Source organism: Mauremys reevesii, linkage group 10 (assembly GCF_016161935.1).
Source record: "Mauremys reevesii isolate NIE-2019 linkage group 10, ASM1616193v1, whole genome shotgun sequence".
Lineage (NCBI taxonomy): Eukaryota > Metazoa > Chordata > Testudines > Geoemydidae > Mauremys > Mauremys reevesii.
In genome coordinates this window covers 69,268,711-69,281,368 of record NC_052632.1, presented here as the reverse complement: position 1 = coordinate 69,281,368, position 12,658 = coordinate 69,268,711, and the positions used below count along the sequence as shown (strand labels likewise).

The 12,658-nt window shown below is 42.9% G+C and overlaps 1 protein-coding gene across 4 annotated transcripts in view; it reads left to right on the top strand.

The window, feature by feature from the left end:
- DNAH3 (dynein axonemal heavy chain 3) overlaps positions 1–6,567 on the top strand; it is a 112,444-nt gene extending 105,877 nt beyond the window's left edge. For all 4 annotated transcript variants that reach the window (XM_039492965.1, XM_039492968.1, XM_039492964.1 and 1 more), the window contains 5 exons: positions 711–878; positions 1,858–2,000; positions 2,567–2,771; positions 3,162–3,299; positions 6,162–6,567. In XM_039492965.1, the coding sequence (XP_039348899.1) occupies positions 711–878; positions 1,858–2,000; positions 2,567–2,771; positions 3,162–3,299; positions 6,162–6,515 (1,008 nt within the window). In that variant the 3' untranslated portion in view covers positions 6,516–6,567. The remainder of the gene's footprint in view (positions 1–710; positions 879–1,857; positions 2,001–2,566; positions 2,772–3,161; positions 3,300–6,161) is intronic.
- Positions 6,568–12,658: the final 6,091 nt, after the last annotated feature.

Sequence of the window (12,658 nt, the reverse complement as noted above, 5' to 3'; positions counted from 1 at the left end):
CTAAGAAGTCATTGAGTTTATATGTGAACTTTTAAGAATAATATTCTCAGAGTACATTGCTGTGTATTACTGTGTACAGGAAACAAAAAAAATGTAAGATCATAAAGAGTGTCAGAATGTATCTCTGTATGCACAGACTCACCAGTCTTGAACCGGCACTTAATGTTCTGATGCAACGTGATGAGAGATGCGATGATCTTACAATGTTCAGTTTCCTATGAGTGAAAATGATACCACATTTGTGCAGGTTTTCTACTTCGGGACCATTATGGTGCTGCAAAGCTGGGAAGAGTCAGGCTGCAGGGGGACTCTACACCCCCCGCAGGCCCTTTTTGCCATGACAGCATGGTTTGCCCAGGTCTAGCTCTTTGGATATTTGAAAATATTGCACCTGGCTCCTGCTTTCAACAGCATAATCTGAGTAAGGCTGGGGAGTTTATTAGCTAGTATAGAAAATTAGATAAACTCAATACTTATATGAGGACTGCAAGATCAGGTCCTGAATTAGTTTCTGAAATCTTCAAAGCTTTTGTGTTTGTCTGCTTGGATTATGTAAAGCGATGATTTTTTAGTTGGGAATTCATGTGTTTGAACATGACCAACTGTGTATTACATTTTCATTATGGTCCATTAAAGCTGGGTTGTACTTACTGATGGATAAAAAATGTTATTAAATACACATTTTTGGTAACTACATGTTTTCCTTGCAGTCTTACATTGACTACTTAAGAAGCTTACCAATTGCAACACATCCGGAAGTGTTTGGGCTTCATGAGAATGCAGACATCACTAAAGATAATCAGGAGACCAACCAGCTTTTCAGTGGAGTGCTTTTGACTCTGCCTAGACAAGTGGGTGGAGGTGGCAAGTCCCCACAGGTAATGGGGAGTGGGGATCCAAACAATCCCGTCAAGGAAGCATCTTAGAGAGGCATTCTTAGTGCATCATCCCTTATAGTTTAGAGGAGTTAGCCACCTCCACCTATGACTACTGGGCCGGGAATGGGTTTGAGTGACTCCTTATGGATTCAATCAACTGTGACTGCAACTGTGACAGTGATAATTGAAACATACAATTGATTATGCTCCTGGATTCAGATTCCAAGGCAGTTTCAAAATATGGAATTTAATTTCATTGAGCAAATACTGATCCTGGAGGTTTGTGCTCTGACCTGGGCTCCTCAGCCACACAGCACTAGTCAAATCTCCTTCAGCAGGATCTCTGCTCAGACTTGCCCTGGGCACAGAGCCCATGGTTCTGGGAAGTGACCTCAAGGACGGTCAGTCAGGCAACATAGGCCCATTAGGGCCAAAGGTCTCCTTCCCCCAGAAATCAAGATGTTGTAGCAGGTCTTTCCTCTCCCCGCATCCTCCCCTCAACACAAACTCAAGGTTCCTAACTGCTAGGATACAGATTGTCAGCTGTGCTTCCCTTTGGCTGCTCCATAGGAGTTGCTGCAGTCTCAAGGCTGCAGTAGGCTGGGTGACTCCTGTGGTGAAGATACAAGGGCCGGAATCCACAGAAGGCCAGTGTGGGAAAGATGAGTCATTTAATCCACTCCCCACCCCCTTCTGCAGCTCCACAGGCCATGATCATGGAGGAGCCAGGGAGCCCCTTTCACACACTCTTCTGCTCTGTGCCGAGAGTCCCTCAGATCAGTCAGGCCAGCTCATAGCTCCTCAATAATGTGGGGAACAGGGCCTTTGTATATTATCTATAAATAGCTATATAAATATCCATTGAAGCAAAAGCATATAAAACAATAATATTTGAGGAAATCTGTTTTGTAAAAAGTAACAATAACAAAAAAAGGCCATTTGAAAAAAATCCCCATTCTCTGCACATTCTTGATTTCAGGAAACTGTTGAAGATTTGGCACGGGACATCCTGTCCAAATTACCAAATGACTTTAACCTGGAAGCAGTAATGAAGAAATACCCAGTGCTTTATGAGGAGTCCATGAATACGGTTCTTAGGCAAGAACTTATCAGATTCAACAGGTGGGGCAGCCTGTTTTCTTTAACTTTACAAAAGCTGAAAGATGCTAAAATGTTTGTGTTCATGATCAGCACCAGGTCACAAGCTTTAGACAATTGCAAGCATTTTGTAATAAACTTCATTTACAAAAGCTATTTGAGAGCAGATTCAAAATACTTGAAAGCTGCAGCAAATGACTTCCTGAATCCTGATGGTCAGTTATCTGATAGTAACAACATTTAGTCACTGCTAACCTGGACCACATGTGAATGAGTGATGATGAGGTGAAAGACTACATATCCTATTACGAATCCTCTGAGTCATTCAGTCCCCCATATTCCCAGCATATGACAATATTTCAACTTGTATCTAAAGTTTAAAGCTATTGTTAATTAATTTTCTTGGTCTATTGTAAGTTTTTACCAGAAGTTAATAGCCAAAGAATGGTTTTGGTATTTACAGATACGGTGAGAAATTTCTCAATACTCTCCAGGGCTTTCAGTCAATGGCAGTCAGTCCATAGAATTCAGTTGGCTTTGGACCAGAGGTTTAGTGAGTAACGAAATGGCAATCTCCCCTTTATCTGCAGGCTTACAGAAGTTGTTCGGAGCAGTCTTGTCAATTTAGGCAAAGCTATCAAAGGTCAAGTGTTGATGTCGTCTGAACTTGAGGATGTTTTCAACAGCATGCTCGGAGGCAAAGTACCACCAATGTGGGCAGCCAAATCCTATCCTTCGCTGAAACCCCTGGGCAGCTATGTGTCTGATCTTCTTACACGTTTGGCCTTCTTCCAGGTATACTAAAACTAGTTTGGATCCATCTCAGGGTCCAACGTGTGAAAGCTGAACGAGAGGATTGACTTCAGTTAGGGTCACTTAATTCCCAAATAGAGCCAGTTTGTGAACTTCTTACACACATTCACAAGCAGTTACTCATGAACAGTCCTCTTGGAATTATCCACGTGAGTAACTGCTCAAAAGTGTGAGTAAGGACTTCACAATCTGGCCCTTACTCTGTAGTGACAATGTACAGTTCCCAGCTTTTTACTTCAGACTTTTCAGTAAGGAGAAATGTTTTACATCGTGTTCAGCAGCAAGATAGGGTTGAAGAGTTTTTACAATCTAAAGAAATAAATGTTTTGGGTTTTGCTAATAAATATATTGTTTGTTTTTTTTCATATTCAGGAGTGGATCAACGAAGGGCCACCCAACGTATTTTGGATATCGGGATTCTACTTTACTCAGTCCTTCTTAACAGGTGTTTCACAGAACTATGCTAGAAAATACACCATCCCAATTGATCATATTGGATTTGAATTTGAGGTAAAAATATGTGGAGGAATTTCATTTATACAAACCATTTTCATGTGTTATACGAAAAGAACAAAAGCAAACTGCACTCTACAGACAAGACAGTGGGGACATGTTAGGGTGTCAGTGTGAACCTGAGTCACTCTAGATTTATACCAGTGTAACAGAAATTGGAATCTCATAGACTCATAGACTTTAAGGCCAGAAGGGACCATCGTGATCATCTAGTCTGACTTCCGGCACATTGCAGGCCACAACCTCACCCAGCCCCTCCAGCATTAGACCCATAACCTCTGTCTTGAGTTACTGAAGTCCTCAAATCATGATTTAAAGACTTCAAGTTACAGAGAATCCACCATTTATTCTAGTTTAAACCAGCAAGTGGTATGTGACTCATGCTTTAGAAGATGGCAAAAACACCCAAGGGTCTCAGCCAATCTGACCTGGGGGAAAATTCCTTACCAATCCCAAGTATGGTGATTGGTTGAACCCTGAGCACGTCAGCAAGACCACCTAGGAAAGAATTATCTGTAGGAACTCAGCGCCCTCCCCATCTAGTGCCCCATCTCCAGCCATTGGGGATTTTTGCTACTAGCAGTTGCAGATGAACCACATATCATTGTAGCAATCTCATCATACCATCCCCTCCATAAATTTATCAAGCTCAGTCTTGAAGCCAGTTAGATTTTTTGCTCTCCTTGAAAGACTGTTCCAGAACTTCACTCCTCTGATTTTTGGAAACCTTTGTCTAATTTCAAGCCTAAACTTGCTGATGGCCAGTTATCCATTTTTTTTCTTGTGTCAACATTGGCGCTTAACTTAAATAACTTGTCTGCGAGTCTTGAGTTTTCCCTTGAGCCTCTTCTCACCTTCCCTCCATCATCATTCGAATCCCCTTTGAAACTCAACCTTAGTTTCTACTTGCATCTCCAAACCTTGGATCTTCTCTTCCATCAGCTGTGGCACTTCATTCAAACAAAGCACTTTTCATGTACCTGCTCCACTATAATGTACATTCTGCAACTTCTGCATCCAATCATCTTCATTGTCTCTTCCATTCCTTGGGTCACTACCACTGCTGCCTCAGTAGCTGTCATAGCCTTCCTGCCTAAGCTCCTCTCAAGAAAAAAAGACCCCCCCCCTCCAAAAATCTACAGCACAACCCTCCTCCCTTCCCCAAACTTCTCTTACAAACACCTATTCAAACTCCCCTGTTTCCAGTTCTGTTTGCTGGCTCCTGTGCTGCTGTTCCTGGCCCAGCATCTCAGCCCTGGTGAGCTTACAGCCTGAGGGCCCCATTCTTACTGCTGTCATCATCAACTCTGTGACCATACTGGCTGGAGTAGGAGACTTTTGTCTGGGGAGTTGGAAACTGATGTGGAATGCTGCAGAACTGGGTCCTTGTTGAAGAGGGGATGCTTTTCTTGAACAATCAGAAATTGATTCTGAGGCTGCAGAGGCCGGGGTCCCTATAGAGCTTTTAGAGGCTAGAAGTGCCAGAGGTTATTTTTCTACTTAATTGATCCCTTGGCTAGGGGACACTGGTCTGAAAAATATTAGAGAACTAGTGGGAAGAATGAATGCTGAATGGAAAAAACAGGATCTTGGAGAGATAAACTGGTAATAGTTTAAGTCAGTGATTTGCACAGAAAGAGATATACCTATCTCATAGAACTGGAAGAGATGCTGAAAGGTCATTGAGTCCAGCCCCCTGCCTTCACTAGCAGGACCAACTGCTGATTTTGCCCCAGATCACTAAGTGGGCCCTTTGAGGATTGAACTCATAATCCTGGGTTTAACAGGCTAATGTGCAAACCACTGAGCTATCTCTACCCCCTTAATAATGAGGCTAAGACCATTAAACACTTATATACCATAATGAGCAGACTGTGAAACACTAGGGCATAGAAAAATACATTATCTTTAGAAGTATTGTTGTGGATTCTCCATGGTTTTGATCCTACTATGCTCACTGAAGTCAGTTGGCAGAGCTCCCCTTGACTGCAATGGTACACGATCAATGCCTGTGTTTATGAGACTTGCCACATGCTAGAAAAATGGTCTTAAAAACCATCTTAGTGAATGCTCTGAAAACAAACCAAGAGAAGCACAAATGAGAAGATGTATCTATCAGTCATATATCTTGTGTGCGGCAAGGGGGATTTATTACAATTGCTTCCCTATGAGGAAAGTAGCCACGAGTGGTTGAAGGAACTCCCTTTAGTAGCAGAGGATGCACATAATTGAGCATACTGTTTTTTTTTTGTTGTGTGCCTCCCTACTTTTGTTGCAGGAGTATTTAGCCTGGGCCCCGTTCGGGTTAAGTGCCATTAATTTCTTCTTTTATATTTTGTTAATTTTCCTTTGGTATCTTAATTGTGTGATCACCAAGGCATCTTTTTGTTCAATTAATTCATTCTTATCATAAGGTCTCTGAGTAAAATTCATCCCTCTGCAGAGAGCCAGCACAAGACCTATGCACCACTTAAATCCTATTCTGAGGGCTTAAGTGGCATTTAACTAGTGTGCAGTCCTCTATACAAAGGTGAAGTTCACCCCCTGTGCATACAACTATACAAATGCCACTAAAATGATGGTGAACTCAATAATACATATGATTTTTTGGCATATTTGCCAGTAGTATGAACAAAAGATAGATTGAGTCTCCTTAAGAATTGCAGGACGGAGACACCAAAGAAGCATGTAGGGCTTGATCCTAAATCCATTGATGTCAAAGAAAATCTCCCATTGACTTCATTGGGCTTTGGATCAGGCCCTTAATCAGCTATCTGAGCACTACAGATATTATGATTCCACGAGTAAATATATTCTGGATATAAAAGGAGACCAAAGCCAATTATTTAATCATTCCAGGTGACAAGACAGGAACACAGCATGGAGGAAATGCCAGAAGATGGGGCATATGTGAAAGGACTGTTTTTAGAAGGTGCCCGTTGGGACAGAGAAACCATGCAGATTGGAGAATCACTTCCAAAAATCCTTTATGATTCTATGCCTGTAATTTGGCTGAAACCTGGAGAAAGTTCAGCATTTCTGCATGAGAACATTTACTCATGCCCTGTTTACAAGACAAGTGCAAGAAGAGGTACCTTGTCCACTACAGGCCATTCAACTAACTATGTTCTCCCAATAGAGCTCCCTTCAGACCAGCCCCAGAAACACTGGATAAATCGTGGTGTGGCAGCACTATGCCAGTTAGATGATTAACTTAATGTATGTCAAGATACCTGCATTTTATAATTAAAAGACATACTTCATGCTCCTGTAGCTGCACTTCTGTTTTACATCAACATTTCTTGCTGATTTTTAAACATTTCTGCTTCCTATTTCTTTCGCTTTTCAGCCATTTTGCATTAGTAGGGAGAGGACTGATTAAAACAAAACTCTGTTACAAAGACTTGGGCCTCACTGTGCTGTAGATCAAAGTGGGCAGAATTCCCAGAGAAAATATTCCTTGTATGATCCACATCATTCTGAGCTCGTGAAATCCTGATAAACATGAACCTTCATGCAGTTTGCTTAGCTCCCCCTTACTAGGGTTGCCAACCCTCAAGGATTGTCCTGGAGTCTCCAGGAATTTAAAAATAAATCTTTAATGAAAGATTATGTGATGTGAATACATCCAGGAATACATTCAACCAAAATTGGCAACCCTATTCCCCACTTATGAACTAGGGGCCTAGACCTGCCGAATGGGGCTTTGTCATTGATTTGAAACGAGAGGAGGATCGGGGCCTAGGTGGCTGCTTAATCTGAAAGAGATTTAGATGCTCTCCTCCAGCAACTGTTACTCGTGAAAATAGGCTGCCCTTACTGGATCTGCCTACTGCTGTGTGGGCTCCCTATAGCCTGTCTTCCCTTTGCCTGCATGCCCTTGTATGCCCTAGGGATGTGGAGGTTGGGGAGAGAAGAGACAGGGCTAGAGTCTGCCCCAAACAAACAGAACAGGCCCCCTGGTGGTGTAAATTGTCATAGTTGCATTGTGGAACTATGATCATTTACACCAGATGATGATAGGCCCCAGAATTTCAGAACAAGCCTCTGTGTCTCTCAGACAGCATGTGCATGGTTTTCAGCATGCCCGAGGCATATGCTTGCTTCAGCATGTTTAAATTTTCTGTTTCAATATAATTTATAAGTATCATTCAGAGCGCTGTTCCATTTTCTCTTTGTCTTACCCGACCATACACATTCTGTGTGCCTGAAAGAAAGGCAGTAGAATTTCTCCCTGTGCCAGCTAGGCCTTACCTCCTCAGCCCACCCTCTCCTATGTTTAATTCATAACCTGATTATCTATGGTGTTTGTTTAGAGCCTCTCATCAAAGGAACTCAAAGTACTTTGCAAACTAATTAAAAATAAAATAGTGCTGTGCATCTTCATAGAGCTACACAGTCATTAACTAATTACTCCCCACAACACCCTGCTGAGATAGACAGGGGATCTGTGATGGGTGTGTACTAACCCCACACTGGGCCAGAAGGGGTTAATGAGGGCCTGTGGGTGCAATCAGCCTGCAGTAGGTGTTAAGCCTGGAGGAAGGAGTGAAAAGGCCTGAGCCTGGCTCAATTAGGCCCTACTCAGGAAGGAGAGTAGATCGTTGGTTCTTGCTCAGTGGGAGAAGCCTGAGCTGAGTGGGATAGCTGGGAGATGGAGCCTCTCTAAAGGAAGGTATGTTTGGAACTGACATGCTGAGAACCCATGAAGAGACTGAGGCAAAAGCCCAAGGTAGAGCAAGGAAGTGGTCTGAGGGGGCAGCCCTGGTGCAGTTGGGCCTTGTCTGCCTGTTCAAGGGTCTGTGGCCTGGAACCCAGTAGAGAAGGAGGCCTGAGTGCCTCTACCAGACTGCTGAGGAAGGAGGAGCAGAAACCCCTGCTGACAAGGAGTAAGGACTACTGTAACCCCTCCCCCCCACCACCACTGTAATACAGGGGTAAGAACTAATGAGTCCAGACTTGGACTGATGGTTCCATGTGAAGTTGACAGACTATTATTTGTAGGACTACTGGTACCCCAGTAATATACCCAGTACATGAGGGACTCTGCGACTCAGCCCTTCAGCCAGGTCACAACAAGCAATACCGCTGGGCCAGCACAGCTGTTCGTCAGGAAGTGCTAAGGGAGGAGCTCCGCATATGCCATGCCCGCCCCCACAGGGTGTGCTGACTGGTGAGTTGTACGCTTACAGATCATGAGGCTCGTATTAGACTTAGGGGAAACAGAAGTCAGAGAGCAGAGCTACTATTCTCAAAGGCATTCGCTAATTTTCTGACTCTTAATTTTTTGGCTGCCCTACTTTTGGCACCTAAATGACTTAATTGAGGCTCTAAAGGCAGAACCGCTGCCAGCAGCAGCGCAGAAGGAAGGATGGCATGGTATGGTATGGTATTGCCATCCTTACTTCTGCATTGCTGCCTGCAGAGCTGTGCCCTCAGTCAGAAGCTGCCACTCTCTGCCCCCTCCCCCCCAGCTCTGAAGGCAGCAGTGCAGACGTAAAGGCATGGTATGGTATTGCCACCTTACTTCTGTGCTGCTGCTGTTGGGGGGGCGCTGCCTTCAGAGCTGGGCACCTGGCCAACAGCCACTGCTTGCCGGCCGCCCAGCTCTGAAGGCAGCATAGAAGTGAGGGTGGCAATACTGCGACCCCCCCCTAAAATAACCTTGTGATCCCCCTGCAACTCCCTTTTGGGTCAGGACCCCCAATTTGAGAAACGCAGGTCTCCCATGTGAAATCTATATAGTAGAGGGTTAAAGCACACAAAAGACCAGATTTCATGGAGGGAGACCAGATTTCATGGTCTGTGATGCGTTTTTCATGGTTGTGAAGTTGAAATACCTAAACATGCATATTTGATGTAAGTGCTTTTTATTCAGTATTATGGAGGCACTGGTCATGACTTCATAGTTAAGACTGGAGTTCAATTTTGCACTTGAGGCAAGGTGGGGAAGATGCACTGTATTTTTGAAACTTAACACACACACACACACACTCTCTTTGTGTACAGAACTAAATTTCTGAGGATTATAAAACCTGGGTCCTTTTAAGAAACTTACTATCTTTATCAGTCTTTTCTTTGTCCCAGAAGACCTTAGTAACGAAATAACACAGACTCTTTGAACTGTTCATTTGGTTAAAATTAACAGAAATTTTGTGTGCGGACTATATTTGAATAAATTAGGTTGCAGTTAGATAAAATAATAATTATTAATAACCTAATTGTTATGATTATATGCCACAAACACTATTAAGTCAACCGCTCAGGTAACACTTAGTGGGACATTGTGATACCAGAGGTAACATAACCAGTCACCACCCTTCCTCTACAGTAATTTGCAAGCAACAATTCTATGGGTTGTAATAAGTCAGTAGCATGAGGGAAATGTGTTGAGAATGGGTCCAGTTTCCCTGTCACTGTGCTTTAGATTCTGTAGTTGCATGCTGTGTGGGGCTCGAAATGCTTCCTGTGGCACAACTGCAGTGACTCCAGTGCATATCAGGGCAGCACTGCCAGGGGAAATGAGCTGGATGGAGTACAGCAAGAACCCTTAAAACATAGACATTGGGGCCCAATGACTGGGCTTCCCCAGCCCCTTTTAGATAGGGCCAGGCTCACTAACACAACCCAAATCAGTAAGTCCATTGCAGACTAAGAGCTAGATTTGCCAGTAAGGGAAATTAGAGAGGCATCAAAATTAAGAACCCAATAATAGTGGGGGATTTCAATTATCCCCATATTGACTGGGAACATTTCACTTCAGGACGAAATGCAGAGATAAAATTTCTCGATACTTTAAATGACTGCTTCATGGAGCAGCTGGTACGGGAACCCACAAGGGGAGAGGCGACTCTAGATTTAATCCTGAGTGGAGCGCAGGAGCTGGTCCAAGAGGTAACTATAGCAGGACCGCTTGGAAATAGTGACCATAATACAATAGCATTCAACATCCCTGTGGTGGGAAGAACATCTCAACTGCCCAACACTGTGGCCTTTAATTTCAAAAGGAGGAACTATACAAAAATGAGGGGGTTAGTTAGACAAAAGTTAAAAGGTACAGTGACTAAAGTGAAATCCCTGCAAGTTGCGTGGGCCCTTTTTAAAGACATCATAATAGAGGCCCAACATCAATGTATACCCCAAATTAAGAAAAACAGTAAAAGAACTAAAAAAGAGCCACCGTGGCTTAACAACCATGTAAAAGAAGCAGTGAGAGATAAAAAGACTTCCTTTAAAAAGTGGAAGTCAAATCCCAGTGAGGCAAATAGAAAGGAGCACAAGCACTGCCAACTTAAGTGCAAGAGTGTAATAAGAAAAGCCAAAGAGGAGTTTGAAGAACAGCTAGCCAAAAACTCCAAAGGTAATAACAAAATGTTTTTTAAGTACATCAGAAGCAGGAAGCCTGCTAAACAACCAGTGGGGCCCCTTGACGATGAAAATACAAAAGGAGCGCTTAAAGATGATAAAGTATCAGAGGGGTAGCCGTGTTAGTCTGGATGCTTTTAAAGATGATAAAGTCATTGCGGAGAAACTAAATGGATTCTTTGCTTCAGTCTTCACGGCTGAGGATGTTAGGGAGATTCCCAAACCTGAGCTGGCTTTTGTAGGTGACAAATCTGAGGAACTGTCACAGATTGAAGTGTCACTAGAGGAGGTTTTGGAATTAATTGATAAACTCAACATTAACAAGTCACCGGGACCAGATGGCATTCACCCAAGAGTTCTGAAAGAACTCAAATGTGAAGTTGCGGAACTATTAACCAAGGTTTGTAACCTGTCCTTTAAATCGGCTTTGGTACCCAGTGACTGGAAGTTAGCTAATGTAACGCCAATATTTAAAAAGGGCTCTAGGGGTGATCCTGGCAATTACAGTCTAACGTCGGTACCGGGCAAATTAGTTGAAACAATAGTAAAGAATAAAATTGTCAGACACATAGAAAAACATAAACTCTTGAGCAATAGTCAACATGGTTTCTGTAAAGGGAAATCGTGTCTTACTAATCTATTAGAGTTCTTTGAAGGGGTCAACAAACATGTGGACAAGGGGGATCCGTTGGACATAGTGTACTTAGATTTCCAGAAAGCCTTTGACAAGGTCCCTCACCAAAGGCTCTTACGTAAATTAAGCTGTCATGGGATAAAAGGAAAGGTCCTTTCATGGATTGAGAACTGGTTAAAGGACAGGGAACAAAGGGTAGGAATTAATGGTAAATTCTCAGAATGGAGAGGGGTAACTAGTGGTGTTCCCCAAGGGTCAATCCTAGGACCAATCCTATTCAATTTATTCATAAATGATCTGGAGAAAGGGGTAAACAGTGAGGTGGCAAAGTTTGCAGATGATACTAAACTACTCAAGATAGTTAAGACCAAAGCAGATTGTGAAGAACTTCAAAAAGATCTCACAAAACTAAGTGATTGGGCAACAAAATGGCAAATGAAATTTAATGTGGATAAATGTAAAGTAATGCACATTGGAAAAAATAACCCCAACTATACATACAACATGATGGGGGCTAATTTAGCTACAACGAGTCAGGAAAAGATCTTGGAGTTATCGTGGATAGTTCTCTGAAGATGTCCACGCAGTGTGCAGAGGCGGTCAAAAAAGCAAACAGGATGTTAGGAATAATTAAAAAGGGGATAGAGAATAAGACTGAGAATATATTATTGCCCTTATATAAATCCATGGTACGCCCACATCTCGAATACTGTGTACAGATGTGGTCTCCTCACCTCAAAAATGATATTCTAGCACTAGAAAAGGTTCAGAAAAGAGCAACTAAAATGATTAGGGGTTTAGAGAGGGTCCCATATGAGGAAAGATTAAAGAGGCTAGGACTCTTCAGTTTGGAAAAGAGAAGACTAAGGGGGGACATAATAGAGGTATATAAAATCATGAGTGATGTTGAGAAAGTGGATAAGGAAAAGTTATTTACTTATTCCCATAATACAAGAACTAGGGGTCACCAAATGAAATTAATAGGCAGCAGGTTTAAAACAAATAAAAGGAAGTTCTTCTTCACGCAGCGCACAGTCAACTTGTGGAACTCCTTACCTGAGGAGGTTGTGAAGGCTAGGACTATAACAATGTTTAAAAGGGGACTGGATAAATTCATGGTGGCTAAGTCCATAAATGGCTATTAGCCAGGATGGGTAAGAATGGTGTCCCTAGCCTCTGTTCGTCAGAGGATGGAGATGGATGGCAGGAGAGAGATCACTTGATCATTGCCTGTTAGGTTCACTCCCTCAGGGGCACCTGGCATTGGCCACTGTCAGTAGACAGATACTGGGCTAGATGGACCTTTGGTCTGACCCGGTACGGCTTTTCTTATGTTCTTATGTTCAGTACGCGTCAG